Below are 21,569 nucleotides of genomic sequence, written 5' to 3' on the forward strand. Positions count from 1 at the left end.
CATAAGAAGTCATGTTTCTCCAAACCCTTGTCAGCAGACTGAATTATCAAACTTTTAGATGTTTGCCAAACTAGAACTCATTTTTGAAGTTACCTTGTTCATATTTCAGTGACTAAACTACTGTGAACCGAAGCATTTGGCTGATGTTAATGTATTTAATTACTGAGGTCTGTCCTCCTTATTTGATTGGTCTTTCTGCTTTGTTTTGTTTTTGTTTTAAACAGGTAGTTATGCTCGTCCTAGCTTGGAAATTGGATGCACAAAACATGGGTTATTTTACTCTACAGGAATGGTTAAAAGGAATGACGTCTCTACAGTAAGTCCTGAGGCTACCCTGGGGCAAGGGTGGGGGGTGGGTGTCCTTGCCCTCCCCTGGCTGCCTGCCTCCCCCCTGGGGTCTCGTGGAGCCTGGCTTGGGTGACTGGAGGACCGCCAGGGGATCTGGGCAGGCTTCACCTGTGCATAGGTATGAAGACCAAGCCCCATTTTCCTATGATGAGGAGGGCTATAATGGATGAATTTTAGAAATTAAAGTTTTTATATAATAGCTCAATAGAAATAGGCCATCCTTTTCTCATATATGTGAGCCACGTATATAATTAAAAATTTTCTAATACCCACGTTTAAAAAAGTAAAAAGAAACAGGTAAAATTTATTTTAATATATTGTACTTAAAAATCCAGAATATCCAAAATATTGTCATTCCAACATGTAACCAATAGTTTTAAAAGCTGTTTTACCTTCTTTTTCATATTGAATCTTGAAAATCTGGTGTATATTTTACATTTATGGTACATCTCAATCTTCATTAGCTGCATTTCAGGTGCCCAGTAGCCACATGTGTCTAGTGGCTACCGTATTGGACAGCGCAGGTTTAAAATCAAAGTATTAATCATCTGGTTTATAATTAGTGAGAAAAGTTGAGTGAAGTATAACTTGTCAAGTAAAGATATTCAATATCTTTTATTTGATATATTCTGATATTAGCTTTGGGCAAAGTTAGAACTTCATTACTCTAGTGATTAAAAAAATAATAATAATAAAGATTCTGTTTATGTTACCTGGGCCAGAATTGAGGGGAAAAAATCACTGGTTTTATGTGTTCACTTCGTGCTTACATGCATGTGTGTATGTGCGTGTGTGTTTACGTGTGTGTGCTTGCTAAGAGTTTCACTCAAGAAAACAAATTGTCATTCTCTGTTACTCATTAAAAGATACACTTGAGGTGGATGATGAAACATTTCAAATGATATTTGAAGAGGAAGTGCTAATTCTTAATATAGTAACTGATCTAAAGTACTTGAATGGCTTCTCTTTTTCTTTTTCCTTTAACTAGGAATGATAGGCTTAAGTTTTTACTGGATTAAAATTGGAATTGAAATGGTTTTATGGTTTTATTTAAATAATTTCATAATTTGTCAACTTTCAATATCATTGTCCCTTTGTCATTGGTAACAGTGCTTCATTTTCGTTGTGCTTTAGTAGTTTTATGAGGCCTGTTCACTGTTCTTTCATTCGCGCCTCACGGCTACCTAGGCAGATCAGGCTTTATTTACCCTGCACGTTTTACAGATGGGGAAACTGAGGCTTAGAAGGGGTATGTGATTTGTGAAAGAAAGTGGTAGGATGGGAGGAAAACCTAAGACTTCTGATTCTTCAGTCACATTCTGTCTCTGACAACTATTGTCTGATGACAAGTGCGTTTTAGGTAAAAGCCAGATCACCCTTTTACAGCATGCTCCTCTCAGCATGCTCTAGAGTTTTAGGTTTAAGTCTCTGGAATCTCCTAAAATTGTGTATGTCATGTAGGGAAACACCTCCTTACAGTTTTCAGCCTACTAACTCCTGCATTGTTCTCCGTGCTGCCTCCCTTTGTTGCTTTCCGGATAGAGCACGTGATGGCGGCTCCTTTTGAAGTACCCTTGTAATGATGAATGCACAGCCAAAGCAAGATGTTATTCATGGCTTTGGAGGAGGCACCATCAGCACTTCTTTAGGCAGTTTCCTGTGTCTTAAGAGGGTGTAGTATCCAGTTTTGGACAGTTCTAGATTCGTTTTTACATTTCCCTTTACACAAGAATATTACCCCGTGCCAGGCCTTGCCCGTGTTTTGAGGATTGCGTTGCCTGGGAATTGAAATACACAGTTTCCTGGGAGAGGCCTACGCGTATGTTCATGGGCTGGGGGGCGCTCCACAAGCTCTTTGTGGGGAACCCTGCTCGCCACTTTGTGTGACCCGGGTAGTGGCAGGTGGATTCCCATAGAATGCTGCCACTTGGCCCTTGCAATTTACGGTATAGTAACAGACCTGATCCACTGTAAAGGAATTGAGGAATCTGCTTTCTTCTGTGAGATGAAACTCTGAGGTTAGTTTCCTCATCAGTGAGGTGAAGATGATTACTCACAATAACCTTTAAGGTGCTTTGTAGTTCAAAAATAGTACAATTTCAAGTTTTAAGAACTTCCTCCCCCTTTCCCTCCTGCCTCCCTAGATTCGTCATTTGTTCAGCAAATATTTGAGTGGCAGTGGTGTGCCAAGCACAGAATTCTAGGTCCTGGGGAAACAAAAGCCATGAACAAGACAAAGTCCATTTGGGGCAGGAGCTTGGAAGCAGTGTTCAGGCAAAATATCCAAAAGTAATAAGGTCACTTCTCTTTATGCTACTTGTATTTATAAGGTATTTGCACCCAATAAATAAGAAAACTCAGAGGCTAATCCTTTATATGCTCTAAAGATGGAAAGTAGTCCATCTTTTGAATGATCTATTTTGTCTTCTATTTGGATTTTTTTCTTTTTTTCTCATTTTTGGCTTTATTAAACCTGTCCAGTGAAGTTTTACGGACTCAAGCTGGAATTAAAGTGTATATAACAAAACCTCTTCTAAAAAAATTACAGCTGTACAGTGAGCGCATGCTAGCAATAGGAAACCCATGGGATTTGGAACCAGAGAGTTTTGAATCGGTTCTGCCACTTTCTGGGTGTCCCTGGTAATGTCCCTAAAACCAGGAACGTTGAAGTGATGAAATGTGGCTTTCCCCAGGGCACCCAGAAACCAGTCTTCTGTATGCCATCTGGAGTTGTGTGCTTGGCCTCTCCAGGGCCATGTTTTGTGACTCTTGGAAGCAGTGACAGCAGCTGGTAGGGAACATCTATCCCCAAGTTCCCGCAGTCGTTCTCAGAGAAGGCACAGCTCTTGATTGATCGATTTATGTATTTATTTATTGGCCACACGGCTTGTGGGATCTTAGTTCTCCGGCCAGGGATTGAGCCCGTGCACTTGTCAGTGAGAGCACCGAGTCCTAACCACTGGACTGCCAGGGAATTCCCAACTCTTGTTTTAATTGACTGGTTTTTTTATTGCCTTGTTCCAACATGTGGTTTAAGGTTACCTCTGATGAATTAAGCTTATAGAGTGTTTAAGCTAAACAAAACAAAACCCCAAAAAAGTGTGTTAGAGTTGTAGCTAACTTTGTAGAGAACTGATGATGGGCTGGAAAAATACCTTTGGGCTGACCAAGTGAAGGGGCAAAGGCTGTCCCAGGGTAATGGGAGAGAGCTACCTTTGATTTTATAACCTTTGAGGATTATTATCCTGATTCCTGTTGCTTTGGACTGTGTTACAGCAGCAAAGTTCAAATAAGCAATGATTTCATTCCACAGTATATGCATATTTTCTCATGGGAAAAGATGCCCCTTAGTGGTGTGGCACTGTCACTGTATGACTACCACAAGTTTTCTTGTACGTGGTACACAGAAAAGCAGGGGGAAATGTGTTGAATGATGTGGCTGCTTTCTGAAAAGTCTCAGGCCAAGCCTGTTTCTTCACAGGCCCTCTGTTTGAACTGAGCCCCTCTGCAGATGGCCTTGTTGAGTGGCCACTAGATGGCAACCTGCGGTTCAGACAGGGTGACTCAACGGCCTGTCTCCCTGATGGGGGTTAGTCCACAGTCTCCGCAGGACAGGACCCCTTTTAAAGCAGATTAAACCCTTTATTGACAGTATCGTCTCTAACCCATCCTTAATAGATACATGAAGTGAAAATTTTACTTTGGGCATTTTATGCTTGACACTCCAGGTGAGCTCTCTGAGCGTCTTGCAGACATAGGGACGTCTTTGCCAGTGTGGCTGGACTTGCTTCCAGGCACGCTGCAGAACGTCATATTGACCTGTAGCGACTTTATTTTCTTTTAGCTATGCAGTGGTCATCTAAATGAGTGGTTCCTGCTCTAGAATCTGTTGAAACAAACAACTGCTCTTCTTCCTTTCATTGGGCAGGACTAACTAAACTAAACCACTGGCCCAAATCTGGCCAGTTTCCTGTGGTTTTCATCCTTAACCTTCTTTCCAACTGAAGAGGGGAACCTTGGCCTTAGATGTTTTGGGGTTAGCTGGTTTCCCTCCTCTTTGATCCTCCCCCATATTATTACTAATAAAATATTATTCATTATTTATATACCTGGTAAGAAAATCGAGCCATACAGTACAGTGCCCAGTGCACGGTAAGCCCTGTTCCCACTCCTGCCTCACAGGCTCTGCTTACTGCTTTCTTGTGCATCCTTTTAGCCTCCAGCAACCTTCATTTGGGTTCTGGCAGAAAATCTCTATAACTAGGCTATCAATCAGTGTCTCTTTTTTTCCTTCCTTAACCTTTCTCCACAGAGATCCAGAGTGGGCTTTTCAAGATGGAAGCCTGATCACGGTCTCTCCCATGATAGGAGGTGGCTTCCATTGTTTCTAGGATTCGAAAAAAACCTCCCAAAACAAACAAACAAAAAAACCCACTGTGGACCACAAAAACCCTTTGTGGTCTGGCCCTACCTCCCTTTCAGCTTCATCTTGGACCACTTTCCCTCTTACTCTACCCAGTCTAGTCACAGTGGTTTTCTTTTAGTCTTTGGACTTAGCATGCTCCCTTCTGCTACTGGGCCTTTGCACATACCGTTCCTTTAATGTGGAAGGCCCTCGCCTCCAAAAACATCTAGTTTCCACCTGTCTTTCAGCTCTCAGCTTACATGTCAGTCCCTTAAAGGAGGGTTTTCTGACTTCTAAAATAGTCTAATTTTAATCTTTTCTAGTTTTCAAAAACATCAGGAAGAAATAAAGCACATTCTAAATTGTTGTAGACTTATAGAAATGAAATATTTACTGTAGCTTTTGACTTTTAGTTATTTTATCATCTCAGTAGATCCTGGGGAGTTTTTTGTAGATAGCTACAAAAAAAAAAAAAAGCTTTCACAAATTTATTGCTAAAAATACATTGGTATGCTCTATTACGAACCATATTTTAGTTTATAAAGTACGTAAAATATTTACATTGATAATACTTGTAATATGTATTGTCTATACTTAGTAGGAGGTAAAAGCTCTACAGAGAAACGCAAGGGTACACATGCAGCATTGAAAAGCTTTAATATTGTCAGTGAAAATGATGACTCTTTGTTCTCATTTTTAAGGGCTAGATGTTATGAACAGAAAATTAGTTTGTAAAAATAACCAATCAGTCTACTTAAGAAAACTAAACAGTGTGTCTCGTACCTGTGAAAATAGATGGTTATCACTAGGGGCTCCCTGGAGAAATAGCTGATTTCACGTTTAGGGTAGAGAGAGTACAAGGTGAACTAGAATATCTTGTGCCAGAAAGTGAGGACGTACGTGCTCAGAGACTGACGGGGACATGTCAGAAGGACACTGGAGCCAGCTTGAAGGGGCCAGTGCCCAAACACGGACAATTTATGCATTAAAAAGAATGAAGACAGTAGCAGATTATAACACTGAGTAAAAGGCAAAAATCCTTAAGTCTAGAAAGTAAGAAAGATGGTGAGTAGAACTCTTTATAGAACAATTCCAGCCTGTAAGTGTAAAAGCATGATAGAATTAGAAAAATCACCATTTTGTACCTTCAGATGTTAAAACTGATTCAGGCAGGGCTCATCAACAGATGCTAAAATGTTACACCTGGTGAAATGTTGTTGAGGAACAGGATTGTCAGTCTCAAGGTATCATCCCCCAGATTACACACCATTTCAGAAGGGCGAAGAGTACCGTTTAAGTGGAGAATCTGGTGGACGCTACCTTCACCAAATGAATCAACTTAATATCACCAGTAATGGGACAGACTGACGTTATGAGCCTCCTCACAGGGTATACTGAGAAGGACATCACGTGGAGAGTTCTTATCATGAGTACTTAATCTAAATATAATCATAGGGAAATTATCTGACAGACTGAGATTCTGCAAAACAACTAGTCTGGTCTTTGAAAAAATGACATTGTCAAGAAAGACAGAAAAAAGGCAGGACACCTTCTAGATGCTAAGGAGATAGATACCTGAAAGCAGTGCACGAGCCTTGATTGGATCCCGGATGAAAAGGAACAGCTGGGGGAAAATTGGGAAATTTGCGCATGGGTCATATATTAGCTCAGAAAGTTAACATTTCTAGGATATTAAGAGTGATGATGGCATTGAAGTGTTTAGGAGTAAAGTGGCATTATGTTGGCAACTTACTTTCAAATGGTACAGAAAAAAGTGCATGTATGTGAGAGAGTGAGCACAAATGTGACAGTGCTCATGGTGAGCCCAGGGGATGGGTATGTGGGTGTGTATTTACTAGGCCTTCAGTTTTTCTGTACATTTGAAATTTCTTAAAATAAAAAGTGTAGGAAGAAAATAGCTCATCGTGGACATGTTCCAACTCCAGGGTTTTTATTGTCTTTTGGTATTGTGTTTTATATTACTGCCCCACGTTAAAAAAAAAAAACTCGGGTTATAATTTGCCTTTATTCTGTTTTTCTAGATGTGATACAACAGAAAAACTCAGAAATACTTTGGATTACTTAAGATCATTATTAAATGATTCTACAAACTTTAAACTTATTTACAGATATGCGTTTGACTTTGCACGGGTGAGTTCTCTGGAGCCTATCCAGATGTTTCCCTCTCTCTCCCTCCCCTTTTGAGGTTTGTTTTACGTACTACAGCAAGGAAGTTGAATAAGCTACTCCCAGGATGCTAGTTAGAATTTCTCTCTATGTGTACCCTTTCTATACTAACTGATTCTGGGCAAGAATGTAGTATGTCAGCAAAAAGCTCTAGTGACAGACTATTAATAGCTCTTGAGATTGGCTTAGGAAGTAACTTGTAAATGGGCATGTAATAGACACTGTTCTAAATGTCTCTTAGGTAAGCTTGACAAATCTTTTCCTTCTCACGAAACAGCAAAGCTTCACCCATTGAGTTTACTGGAATAAGTTAGTCAGATCAAAGCCAGTTTCATTTTGGGTGCTATATTGTATCTGAAAATCGTTTGAATTTCAAACGTAAGCTAATTTCAGTGGACGTTATTCAAACATAGTTTCTAGTCATCATTTTGAAAAGTGATCATCTTGTTTGTCACGCAGTGAGCCAGTCCAAGTAGGTGAATAGGTGGTTCTACTGGAGTGACATAAAGCTGTATTTTTCAGCCTGGTCACCGTAAGGTAACGAATCCTGAGGTATAAGTTGGCGTTGTGTTCATTCACTGTCCACGGCCCATATGTACGATTACACTTTATTGCAGAATGGTGGTTTCTGTTATGTTTGTGTGTCTGGTGGGTTCAGGTGACTAGGCTTTCTTGATTGATGATTTCTTTTTAATCTTTTTTTTTTTTTTTAAGCAGAGAACTCAGTGACAAATAATTCTTTTTTCTTACCTCCGTGTTGATCTTTTCACTTTTTCTTCGCTTTGGCTCTGTTAGCTCAGCCAAAGGTTTATTTGCTGATGAGCATCTGTAATAACACATTATTACATCTGTGTATCTGTACATCCGGTGCATCTATAATAACACATTAGTAGTACACTGTGATGTCCTCACTTGTGAATTTTTGCAGCCTTCAAGTAAAATCAGGACATGCATGAAAATGTATAGATGTTAGAAGTAACATGGTGAAATTCAGTTGCAGTGTTTTACTAAACAGCGTTTGTGTAGTTGTATATAGAATTTGTTTGCCAGATGCTTTTTAGAATAGATGCATAGTTTTTAGGATTAAATGTTTTGTTTCATGAGATTTTTTTCCTTCCAAAGTCAGCAGTGTCCTATTGTATGGGCAAAAGTTTGTTTAGAAGCATCACGCCTTCTCACGAAAATATTTTCTAACTTCCTTGTTTGAGGGTCCAATTTTCCCACATATCCACTGCTTTAGAACCGGGTTCCATTTTCCTCCTCCCTGGCTTTCCATCCCCTTCTCTGCTGGTCACCGAGGCCCCTCTGTTGCCTCTTTCTCGGTGCTTCCACCACAGCCTTGGGGTTGAGGCCGTGCTCCTCGCCTGTACTGCTGCCGTGGCCTTGCGTCCACATTCTCTCCCTTCTCACCCACACTCACCCCGGTAGGGTGTCCTCCATCTTCCTTCATCTGGGACCACTCGGGCACCTTCAGCTCACCAAGCCACTACACCCGTCGCCTCCGCGTGAATGTAGTGCTTCACCCACCGTGTGGGTGGTACGGTTGCGCCCCCTGCAGCGGAGGGACAGACGGGCTGGTTTTGTCCTCCTTCACAGGGGAGCAGGGAACTTGGAGCAGGGCTGCCTCGTTGCTCAGCAGTAGGTTCAGGACTCAGACTCAGGTTCTGGCTCCAGGTCACGTCTGTGGCTCCCTCCAGGCCCTCGTAGTCCAGTCCCAGGCTTCCTCTCCCACAAGACGCCTGTGTTGTGCTGACATCGAACGAGCAGTTCGCTGAACCTGCCGCCTGCCCCCACCTCTCTGCTCCCTGCCTTTTGTGCCGCCAAGGCTCTCCCCTGACTGCTCTCTGCAGCATCGGGCTTCTGGGCCCAAGCCACGTGCCTCCACTGTCACACAGAATCATCCTGCCCCGGAGAGAACATGTGCCCTCACTTACATGGCCCTCGTATCCCTCTAGGTTGGCCTTGGAGTTTGGGTACAGGCCCACATTTTTTCTGACAGGTTAAGGGAGTGCGTGTTTTCTTTCGTCATATCCCTGGGAGCAGCCCACAGAGATCTTTGCCGTTTAAGGAGAGTATCAGTAAATATCAGCAAATTAAACCCCTTTATGTAATGATGAATAACAACCACCCATATTTAATCATTACCAAATAGATTTCAGTTTAGCTAAAATATGCTCTAAGATGAGTTTGTTATTGAATCCTTTGTTTTGTTTGGTTTAGCTGTATCCCACAAGTGTCGAGGTGTTGTGTATTCATTTGCATTCAGTTCAGAATATTTTCCAGTTTCCCTTGTGGTTGTTTTGGACTCACTGGTTATTTAGAAGTGTGTTGCTTGTGTTATTTGCCAACTATTAGGACTTTCCAAGTAATCTTTCTATCGTTAATTCTGCTGTGGTCAGAGAACATACTCTGGACAGTTTCAGTCCACTTAAAATGCAGGGAGGCTTGATCTGTGGTCCAGAATATGGTCTGCTGTGATGAATGTTTTATGTGTACCTGAAAAGAATGAATAGTTTGCTGCTGTTCGGTGAAATGTTTTATAAACGTCAGTTAGGTCAAGTTGGTTGATAGTGTTGTTGAGGTCTTCTGTATCCTTATTGATTTCTGCCTACTGTTCTATCATTTACTGAGGGAGGAATGTTGGACTCTCCGACTATAATTACTTCTGTCATTTGTATCATTTCTTGTTTCATGTATTTTGAAGCTCAGGCATTAGGTTTAGATAGACTTAGTATTATTATGTCCTCTTGAAGAATTGACCCTGTAGCATTATGAAATGTTTTTTATCTTGATAAAGATAATATTCCTTGTTAATATTCCTTGTTCTGAAGTCTACTTTGATACAAATATAGCCATTTCTGCTTTTTTTTATTAAAGTCTGTATGATATATCTTCTTCCATCCTCTTTAAAAACCTATTTGTGCCTTTATATTTAAAGTGGGTTTCTTATATATAGCATATGCATAGTTGGGTCTGACAGTATATGTCTTGAGATGCTTAAACCATTTACATTTAATGTATTTATTGATATGGTAAAGTTTACATCTCCTAAACTGCTATTCATTTCTCTTTTTGTCCCTTTTTTTTTTTTGCGGTACACGGGCCTCTCAGTGTTGTGGCCTCTCCCGTTGTGGAGCACAGGCTCTGGACATGCAGGCTCAGCGGCCATGGCTCACAGGCCTAGCCGCTCCACGGCATGTGGGATCTTCCCGGACCGGGGCACAAACCCGTGTCCCCTGCATCGGCAGGCGGACTCTCAACCACTGTGCCACCAGGGAAGCCCTGTCCCATTTGTTTTTGTTCCTTTTTTCCTCTTTTCATGACTTCTTTTGAATTGAGGGGTTTTTTTTAGATTCCATTTTAATCATTCTTTTCCACTATTGTCTTATTAGCTGTGTCTCTGTTTCATTTTTTTTTTGTGATTGCTCTAGGCTTTACAGTATACATCTTTAAATTTTCACAGTCCATCTTCCGATAATATTATACCACTTCATGTATAATGCAGGAGCCTTTACAATAGTGCACTTTCATCTTGCCCTTCCGTACTTTTTGCTGCTGTCATACATTTTACTTATACATGTATTATACATCTCACAATCTATTGTTTTAGTCTGTTCAGGCTGCTGTAACAAAATACGAGAGACTCAGTAGCTTATAAATAATGGAAATTTATTTCTCATAATTCAGGAGGCTGGAAAGTCCACGATCACAGTGCCAGCAGGATAGGTGTCTTTCTGCCGTAAGCTCACATGGTGGAAGGGAGGAGGGAGCTCTCTGCAGCTGAGGACCCCACCTCCTATTACCATCATCTTGGCGATCAGGGTTTCAACATAGGAATTAGTGGGGGGGGGCAGACACATTCAGATCATAGTATATATTAATATCATTTTTGCTTTAAATAGGCAAAAATATCTTTTATATTTACCCACATATACACCACTTGTGTGCTCTTTCTTCCTTTTGTGTGGATCCAGATTTCTATCTGGTATCATTTACCTTCTGCCTAAAAAAATTCCTACAGCATTTCTCATAGTACAGATTTTCTGGTGATGAATCTCTAAGCTTTTATTTTGCCTTCAATTTGGAAGCTACTTCTCTGGATAAAAGATTCTAGATGGACCATTTATTTTTGTAGTACTTTAGTGATAGTTCTCCATTGTCTTCTGTCTTGTGGAGTTTCTGATGATAAGTCTGGTGTCATTCATTATTCCTTTGAGCATACTGTCTTGTTTTGTTTTCTGACTGCTTTTATTCTCTTTTCACTGCTTTTCAGCAAGTTGACTGTGGTGTGCCTTGGCATAATTTTACTTATGTTTATTCTGGTTAAGGTTTGTTGAGTTTTTTAGGTCTTTGGACTTATAGTTTGTATTAAATCAGGAAATTTCTCCGCTGTTATTTCTTCAAATATTTCTTCTGTTCTCCCCCTCTCTTCCTTCTGGGACTAGAGTTGTACCTATGTTAGATGCTTGATATTGTCCCCCAGGCTACTGATACTGTGTTCAATTTTTTTGTTTTTGTTTTCCCTTTGGATAATATTTATTACTATATCTTCTAATACTAATCTTTTCTTCTGCTAATCCTAGTAGCCCCAGTATATTTTTCATTTCAGATACTATATTTTTCATCTCTAGAAATTCCATTTGTGTCTTTTTATATCCATTTCTCTAATCATGGTAATATTTTCTTCTACCTTCTTGAACATCTAGAATGTGTTTATAACAGGTGTTTTAACAGCATTGTTTTCTGATTCCATCATATCTGTCATTTCTATATCTCTTTCTCTTGGTTAAAATTTTTATCTTGGTTGTGGGCGATATGTTACCGCTTCTTTGCATTCCTAGTAGTTGTTTTTTCTTTTTTTGTTGGATGCTGGGTATTGTGAGTTTTATGTTGTTGGTTGCTGGGGTTTGTTGTATTCCTTTAAATAATGTTGGATTTAAATTTTTTTCTGGTATATAGTTAAGTTGCTTGGAATCAGATCGATCCTTTGAAAGGACTGGACCAGAGCAGCCTCAGTCTAGGGATGACTTAGCCCCACTAGTAAGACAGTAATACCCTTCTGAGGATCCTCTCCCAGGCACTATGTATTAGGAGATTTCTTCCACTGTGGCTGGTGGAAATAGAAACTATTCCCAGCCCCATGTGAGCTCTGGCAACTTCTGCGTACTCTTCTGCAGTGATTCTTTCCCAGACTCAGGTGGTTTCCTCTCACATGTGCACAGACAAGTCCTCATCCAGCGGCTGGGGAGACATTCTGCGGGTCTCCAGGTCTCTCTGTGCAGCTCCCCCCATGCTGGTATTTTGCCCCACCAATTATATGCCTCCTTGAACTCCACCAACTCTGTCCTTTCCAGCTCAGTCGGTTGGGGTTCCACTGGGCTGGGGCTGGGTCCCCCTCCTGTGCTGGGGCCTGGAAGCCACCCCCGCACAGTATGCTGCTGTCACTGGGGACTTATCCTTTTTCTCAGGGGTCAACACTCCTGTTCTTCACACTGACCAGTGCGTGAGAGCCATTGTCTCATGTATTTTGTTCCGTTTTCTGGTTGTTTGACGTGCACGGGGGGTGAGAATCTGGTTTCTCTAACTCTGTCTTGGTTGGAAGCAGAATTCAACCCCCCACCCCCTTCTTCCCTCCAATCCTTTTCTTTTCCTACTAGAAAAATGACTCGTAGAGGTAATAACGCATAATTACACAGCAGACCTTTTAAAATTAAACTTTCAGTAAGAACTGAACTTTGTTATAGTTTTTTTGTTGTTGTTTGTTTGTTTGTTTTGCGGTACGCGGGCCTCTCACTGCTGCAGCCCCTCCCGCTGCGGAGCACAGACTCCGGACGCGCAGGCTCAGCGGCCATGGCTCACGGGCCCAGCTGCTCCGCGGCACGCGGGATCCTCCCGGACCGGGGCACGAACCCGCGTCCCCTGCACTGGCAGGCGGACTCCCAACTGCTGCGCCACCAGAGAATCCCTGTTACAGTCTTAATATCCTAAGTATTCTCTATTGGAAATAACAATGACATGTGTTAAATATTCTGAATTACCCTTTAACATTACCAGGAAAGAAACTGTAGTACCAGAAAGTGATAAAATGCCCCTTTTAACATCTCTCCACCAAAATTATAATCCTAAGAGTGTGATTGTTTTCCCCTCACCTTAGAACCTTGTAGGCAATTAAAAATAGTACTTGGTTGTAAAGTTATATTATTTTTCTCCTGATTTTACTTTGACTTGAACTTATGTGTAGTCTTAGGGATGGCAGAGAATCTTGAAACTTGAGAGTTGAAAGAAACCACAAGAGGACACTTGATCCAGTCTTGTCACAATGCAGACGACAAGGCTGAGGGCCAGAGAGGAGGGGACAACACGAGGGCCTGGGCTCTGCCCCTGAGTGCAGACCGTGTCCTCTCCGTGGAGCCACACCACCTTCCTGACTCAAACTGTCCACCGTCCTGTGGTGTCCTGTTCCAGGAAGATGGTGGGGTAGAGACTCAAGAGCTGAAATGGCCAGTTCCTTCTGCAAGTGGAATTTTGTCTGAACCCTTTTATGCTTAGCATTTTCCCCCTAATGTAGATTTTATTTATTGTATAAACAAATATGGTTGTATGGATTCCTTAAGTAAAACAGCCGTTTTTGCCTTGACTCCTTTAAAAGGACCTAGTGAGAATAAGATTGGACAAATAGAATGAGATAAAAAGACTAAATATAGTGAATTTTTTGGTTGATCTGGGACTAGTTATTAAATATGAGTTAAATTTGTTTTTTCTGCATTCTCTGGGGCAGAGACAGGGTACTGTGCTGAAAGCCACAGAGGGTTGCCTCTTGGGGTTCTGAGAAGGATGAATGTTGGGCTGAGTGAAGTGCTGATAGCAGCAGCATCTTGGCATCTGGCTGAGAGTGGACACCATGAATTGACGGTGATGCCGTTATTGGAGATCTTCCAGCAGTGCTGCATCCAACAGCCTTGGTGTAGGAAGGCGAGAATGATGGGGAGGACTGAGGCAAGGCCTCAGTGGGCTCGGAGGTGGGGTTGGGGAGATGGGAGCTGAGTGGAGCCCTCCCACGTGACTGAGGTGGAGAATTGCTGGATGGAGAGAAGGGAGGCCTTCAGGGTGAAGGAGAGGAAGGGCAGTGAGCAAGAGAAGAATGGGAGATTCCTCTAGGGGCAAGTCCTTGTTTTTCATTCCTTGCAGTAAAGCTTGAAGAAGTTGTAACGGAGGGTTTTGTGGAGGCCGAAGGTACCAGTGGGAATCCCCCTTCCTGAGAGGTGATCCTGTGACAGTTAATCTCTTGTTACAAGTCAGTCCTCACAGCCTGTCCCTTGATGCACCCACTTTTCCAGGTACCAGTGCTTTTGTTTAGTTTCTGAGGAGGTGTTTCAAGAAAGTGTAAGAGGTCACAGGTGAAAGCCAACGTCTACGTTGCTTCCATTTAATGGAATGGTTGTGGATGTTACTCATAGAATTTGCGAAGGAAAATTTTGCTGGGTCTTGTGTTCAACACCCCCTGTTATCAGAGAACTCTGCCTAGCTCTAATCTGACATCTGCTCTGACCATTTGATTCATTTTCTCTTCTAACCTGAGTCAGTTTCTTACTTCTTAACCGATGTGTTTGTCTAATTTCCCTTTCCACACACCCCCCAACGCACCAGACACACACACGTACGTACTTCTCTCTGCTTCTACCTTGTACTTTCATTGTAAATTATGAGGAAAACAGAAGGTGGGCCTGGGCGAGGACAGAAGTAGGAGGAATATGTGGTCATCTAATCTGAGGTCTGTTACCCTGGACATCTTGTCAGCTTTACCTTTAAGATTACTGTTCGGTTATTGCCCAGATTTGCTCAGCAGTTGTTTGTGAAGCGAATTGGACTGTGTGTCTCTTAACATTGAGAGCTGTCTTCCCCCCTTCCTTCTCGGGGAGGTGGATTGGTAGTACACGATGAAATGCTCAGGCTTGGAATCAGACTCCTGGTTCAAGCCCCAGCTCTTATCAATTGTCATTTCATTCCTCTGCCTCAGTTTCCTTATTTATAAATTGGGGATTATAACGATGCCTATCCTAATACGGTTGTTGTATTAAATGAGTTTGAAGTATGAGGCACTTAAAACAGTTTCTGGCTCAGTTTAAGTTCTCAGTAAAAGTTAACCACAGAATTAGAAATAGTTGTTGAATTATTCTTCGCTGACATTACTTAGGTTTCAAATAATAATTTACCTTCCAAGAGTAGTGCATACAGTAATAGAATCTGTGCCATACAAAACACTGTGGAGAGGCTATGCCTGTTGGCAGATCTTTCTTTTTCTTTTGTTTTAAAGGAATTGTCAGTAGTTGAGCTTAATCAAGTAATTGCCTTGCAAACATTGTTACTTGAAAACTATGCTGGGGTAAGTTCTGAGAGCATCATGGTTTAGTTTCACTTTTCCCAGTGGGAGGGCACTCATGGGTTTTATGACCTTTTTGCTTGTTTTTAATGTGTATTAAAAAAAAAAACTCTCATTCAAAAAACTGATTTGCTGTATTTTCAGCTTTGTAAACAACCACTTTAAGATTTGAGTTCTTTAGCGCTATTTTTGCCTTATGTTTGTTGAACTGTGGTAAGGAAGACTGCATTTTCTCTTTCTATTTTGTAATCCTGTGGTCTCAAATGAGAGTCCCGTGACCTATATTACAGGTCTTCAGTGAAGACCTTTTGATTTCATGTACTGATTTATGACTTGGTTGTCGCCATTTAAAATGTTTGTGATCATGGGCATTTATACACTGTTTCTCAAGTTCATCTAGTCTCTCTCGAAAATCTTAAGGATTTCTTTTTTAATGTTGAAGATTTTTTCTTTATAATTTTAGTAATTCAACATTCCCCTTTTCAAGTGCAAGTCTTTAAGCTATTAAAACTGTGAAAATTGGAAGTAGATCATTTGACACAAGGGTCGATGATACAGCATATCTGGATACCTAGATGTTTGAAGGTTAATTTTTGTAATGTATTTATATTTGCATATTGACAATTAACTGTTTAATTACTTTGATTCAGTTTGTGTCATTGGTGCCATTTAAGAAAAAAAATGCTTAGTTTTCACATCTTGCAGGAAGACCTGTGTTGGAGACACAGTCTAACATAAACAAAGGCAATATTTGTTTTCATTTTTGAACGTCAAATCAGAACTTGGTAAAACTTCATTATTCTCTACTCTACATTAGGTGTTAGTAGTCTTTAGCTTGAGTAGTGCATTCCATATACGAAACATAACTTCATAGAATATTCAGAGAAGGATCCTTTGGTCTTGCAGCTGCAAATAAGAGGACTGATCTCATCTGTAACTGAATTTTAAAATCTGTGTTTAAGGAAGACCACAAGGCAGAATCTAGTTGTGTATTGTATGGGGTTAGTACATCTTTGGTGTGTGCATAGAACCTGTTCAGTTCCTATTATTATTTGAAAAATAAAATTGCTTTTTATTTTGTTATCTTAGAAAATGAAAGTTGAGTTAAGAGGCAGGCAGGGAGAAAAGTTTCACTTCTTCTCCTTTAACCTCAGTGGGCCTTCTGGGGATGCTTATTGACTCTGGACAGCCTGTCTCAAGGTACTTTCTGCTTAAATTCTGACCTGGAGATGCAGAAATCTGCCACTCGCTCCATGGTGCTCCACGAGCAGAGTCCACAGCGTTGGTGTTGACAGTGTACTATTTGAATTTCCTGCGAGGGGTTTCTAGATGTCTTTGCTGTATTCCTTGAATTTGTTAAGGTGATTTTTTTTTTTTTTTAAATACTTGTAATGTTGATGGCTGCTTCATAGAATTCTGGGAGATTCATTTCACTTTTAATTGGGAAGCCCTTTGAGAATGCCATTAGGATCATTGTCAGAGAACCCCCTGGGCATGTCTCCATTTCGCTGTTCAGTAGCTGTTTGCTCTGGGGTCTCTCAGCTGTGCTGTCCCCAGGAATTCGGAATGCCCCCAGTCATGGTCATTTGCACGTAGCCTCACGTCCACCCACAGGCAATGTTGGTTATCAGCGAGATGCCACTGTTGAGATCGAGAGTGCATCCATAATATCTCTCTCTTATTTGCTAGGCAGAAGATGGTGTTAGTGATTGCGAGCTGCTGGCTGGCACCCTTGCAGAGCAGGAGTAAGTGAGTGCTGTTCAGCTTTCCAGTCCTGTGAGTCTGATGCCTTTCATCCATGTTTTGGCATCGCTGCCAAACACATGCATTGAAATCCTTCATGATCATCAGTTTGTCAGATGATTGCACTGTTTCAAAGAGTCTGTCCAGGTCCTTTGTATCTTTTTTTTTTGTCACCTTAGTGTATGTCCATTGTGACGGGGACATGGATGATGTTGGAAGAAGGCACAGTATGTTATCAGGGCGAGACTAGCGACTTTAGGTTGAGTGAAGGATTACGAACTCCTCCAAGGGAGAGCATTTCCAGAGCGCCCGTGCCCTCAGCCCAGTGCTGCCGGAGCTGTTGTTCAGCAGGTGACCTGGGGGCCCGGTCCTGAGGTGCCGCGTGTGTTTTCAACAGTCCCCTCGTTTTCCTTGTGGATGCTCCATAGTGGGGTGTGCTGTTGCTGCCACACCCGCGTGACACGGTGAGAGGAAGCTTTCCGTTTCCTTGCACAGTGCACCGCAGAAGCAAGAGCCCGTGCAGTGCCACAGACCTGTGAGGCTTGGTGGCAGAAGGTGGGCCCCCTCGAGGGCACCTTTCCTGCCTGCCGTCGTCCTCTCCACGGAGTGAGTACTGCAGCCCTGAGCAGGATGATACGCGTGGCCGGGGACCGCAGAGCAGGCTGTAGAGAGGAGGCCCCTATTGGCACTGCACTGTGGAATGGGGGTCCCCCGCCATCCTCAGACTTCAGTTGTGTGGCCAGAACAGGGAAGGCTGACTCGGAGCCATCTGACCTGGTCTCGGTGGGTGAACGGTCGTTGTGCTGTACCACCAGGACCAAAAGACAGACCCATCACACATCTTCCCGAATCTTCATCTACTTTGTTGGCTGTTGAGCTAGGCCCTTACATTTGCTGTATTGTTTAAGTCCGTCACTTTAAAATTCAGTGTCACGGCCAGAAATTCTCTGTATACTAAAGAGCACTTCACTGTTAGAATCCTTGCGGCAACAATTTTTTGAGGAGGTGTGTGTAGCTGCATATGTGGCTGACAGTGGTGGTCACGGCATCACCCCGTAATTTGGTGAACATCTAGATTCCACCCCATGTGGGATAGCCAGGCACTTTTCCTTTTCCCTTTGTAGAAAAGTACTTTTGCAAACTTTCTTTGAAGTTGAGATACCACGAGGAGGCTAGCTCTGGATACATAAAGTTACCACCTAGGGTCCCACGTCCTCTGTCCTTTTGCATAGAAACTGCCCACCTGTAGTTCCCGAATGGAACTTTGTAAGAAAGCTCAGTGAGAAATTAGGATTCTTAATTGCGAGTATAAGTAAAATGAGCTTAATCTGCCCATATTCAGGTTTATGTAAATGTGTTTTCTGGATTCCTTATGCAATGTTGTCTTTCACTTGACTGTTAGTCAGGGGTGTTCTGCTAGGAGATTTCACATCCAGCGACTCCAAGGTAAGGACTGTAACAGGTAGACAGACTGCTTTCTCCCAGAGTGGGGGAGTGAATGCATCCTCTGATTTGGGAAGACCCTCCAGAGCCCCAGCATTCATTATGAGCTCAATTTAACAACATTTTTAGGTTACAAGAAAAACATTTACCAAAGAAATAAAAATTGGTGGAAAAATGATTTTTATCAAGGAAACCTGATTCCTAAGCATGGAATTAGAAACCTTTAAACTCCATTTAGTCAAGTTACGGGCTTTGGGATCAGTAATTATGATGTTGATAATAATCATAAATGTCAAACAGCAAGTTACAGATTTTTATTTATCGCATGAAATAATCATATAGAGATTGTTACCATGTAACTAATGTATTTTGCATTAGGGTGATCAATCAGTTGACATGACTCTTTCTCACAGTAAAATTATATAGTACAAAACCATGTACTCTTCCCACTGTGTCCTGACTACCTCCCCTCCCCCACCTTAGTCTGAATTCAGGGTTTTTATAGTGTATGATAAATGAGCTGTTTACTAATTTTTTTGTTGAAGTAAAACAGAAATTTGGATTATTGGGATTTATTATTTGGGGGCACCTGGCTCATCCTTGTTTTTGTTTGTTAAACAGGAAAAGGACCAGCGCAGCCTAGACATAAACACTGCCAAGTGCATGTTGGGACTGTTATTAGGAAAAATCTGGCCCCTTTTTCCAGTTTTTCACCAATTCTTAGAGGTACTAAATTGTTATTTTATGGAATGTATGTTTGCTTGCTTAGAACAACCAAGTATACTTTATTTAACTCTTTTATGTAATTTTCTGTTTGTTGTACTTTTCTGCCTGTAGGAACTGTGGTGATGTAATTGCTGTCAGTGAGCACTTCCCTGCGTTCTGAGTGTGCCCGTGTGTGCATTGCATGTGCCGCATCGCTCCCCAGTACAAACACATCAGAGACAGCGCGGCTCTGTCCTTTCCTCTCTTGTCCCCATTTTAAAAGCTAGTTTTTGTTTAGATTTTCTGCTCTTCATAAAAAGAGTAAAACAAGATTTACTTTCTTTTGTGGCTTTAGGTGAAGTTCTACTTTTCTGAAGCAAAGGTTAGAGAACAGCCACCTGCCTTCTCACTAAATTAAGTTTGTAATGTATTCTTATCTACGCTTATCTCCAAGTAACTTGGGGACCTAGATCAATCTAAGTGGCAAACTCCTTCAGACAGCATCTCCTGCAGTTTAAATTTTCTTCACATTTGTGTAAGAAGTAATCCAGCACTTTGCTCTCTCATTGTCGTTCGTTTGCTTTAAGTATTAGTGATAGAAATTTTGAGCTGTTGGTTATTAAGAACTGGCTTTGTTGCAGTGTAATAACTCTGCAGGACCTGAAAGAATCTGAGATGTAAGTTTGAGTTACATGGGTTGTCATGTCATATAGAGCATCCTTCTTGCCCTCCAGTCCCAGGCCCCTTTAAAAAATGCTTTCTGCTTGAAAGGATGAGGGTGTTGCATCTTTGAGAAGATCCTGGGCCTTCCCCTGACTCCAGCTTCACTCTTGAAATGATCTTCCTTACAACTTACTTGGTGTAATGGTCCAGAAAAACTTCCAACTGAAAGGATTCTTTGAGAACTATTACTAAAAATTGCTTTTCGCATTACTAACTGGGACTCCCAAAGAAAGGTATAAAAACTAGTTTTTAATATAAGAAGTACTTGTTTACTTGTACTTGTGACAACCCATATTTACCGGTGATCTGTTCCAGTTTCTCTGACAGCCTTAAGAAGTGTTAGCTTTGTTTGGGAAATGAGTAGAAACAGGTTCCTGTTCTCAGAGAGTTGGGCAGAATTTGAGCCCGGGTGTGAAGGGTTCTGTAGCTGAAGACCTTGCCGCCAGCAAATTTGACTTCGCACAGTTCCAGGGGCACCATCAACTGTTTCGGTGACTGGGTTTTGCTTTTAGTTGCTTAGAAAGTTAAACTTGTGGTCTGTGTTTTGTTCTCTCTCTTATATTAGTTTGCATTTTTCTTTGAAAAGGGCACAATAATCCTTTCATTTGAGCTTTTCTTGTGTTTGCATCCTCCAAACCGTTGGTGCAGCTCTCTTTGCTTTTAAGTACTTGTTTTGTTTTCCAGTGTTCCTGATTTTAGTGGCGAGGATTTTTAAACATTGTTGGACTGGGTTTTATTTTTAAATCTTTATACAGGAATACTGTATTTTAAAATATGCACGTGGCATATTTCTTGTCTGGGAGGAAGAGAAAAACTAGTTCATCGCTATTCTGAGTTCTTTTATGATCAGAGTCAAGTTCCGAATTATTAGAGGAGTAACCCTTCAGTGGCTAGACCGCCTGGTCCTGAGACCGCTTGCAGCACTTAGCGAGGTCTCGCTGAGTCAGCCCACCACTGCGTGCGCTGTAAGCTAACAGTTGACAGTGAGCATGCCGTTCATGTCAGGGGCTATTAATGGGAGCAACTCTTTATTTAGCACTTGCTGTGTGCCAAGCACTAAATAAAGTACTTTACGTGAATTAGAGAAGTTATCTCTTTAAATCCTTGCCACATCTCTGTGGGACAGGAATTATCGCTCTTTTACGTAAAAGGGTTTCTGCCAGTTTAGAAATTTCACTTCTGGGGGATGTAAAATTGTGTTTTTTTGATGTATTTGTTGTTTTGTGTTGAGCCCCCATAATATTTTTGTAATGAAAATTGTCATCTGAAGCTCCCCTCTTGCTCTCTCTCACCCTTCTCCTAGATTAGGGCTGACTTCCCTGGTGGTCCAGTGGTTAGATTGGTGCTTAGCGTACCTCAGATGGAAAGAGTTAACCTTCGTGAACTTTATTAAGTTGATTGTTACAGCAGGTGAAACCATCTCATTTGTTAATTGTGTGTGTCAGTAATTCATACTACTTTTCCCTCCACCAGCAATCAAAATATAAAGTTATTAACAAAGACCAGTGGTGCAATGTGCTAGAGTTTAGCAGAACAATTAACCTTGACCTCAGCAACTACGATGAAGATGGAGCATGTAAGTACGGGGCAGGTGTTCCCTCGCCCTCCCCCCGCCCCTGCACAGTTGCTCATCTG

At 41.6% G+C, this 21,569-nt stretch overlaps 1 protein-coding gene across 6 annotated transcripts in view; it reads left to right on the forward strand.

Annotated features, from left to right (window-relative positions):
* Positions 1-21,569, forward strand: part of DCUN1D4 (defective in cullin neddylation 1 domain containing 4) — a 68,853-nt gene that overhangs the window by 43,929 nt on the left and 3,355 nt on the right. For 5 of the 6 annotated variants that reach the window (XM_079920241.1, XM_079920246.1, XM_079920244.1 and 2 more), the window contains 4 exons: positions 225-316; positions 6,796-6,904; positions 19,128-19,232; positions 21,408-21,510. In XM_079920241.1, coding sequence (XP_079776367.1) covers positions 225-316; positions 6,796-6,904; positions 19,128-19,232; positions 21,408-21,510 — 409 coding nt within the window. The remainder of the gene's footprint in view (positions 1-224; positions 317-6,795; positions 6,905-19,127; positions 19,233-21,407; positions 21,511-21,569) is intronic. The other variant, XM_079920243.1, reaches the window with a different exon arrangement.

This window comes from Stenella coeruleoalba (genome assembly GCF_951394435.1).
Source record: "Stenella coeruleoalba genome assembly, chromosome: 4".
NCBI lineage: Eukaryota > Metazoa > Chordata > Mammalia > Artiodactyla > Delphinidae > Stenella > Stenella coeruleoalba.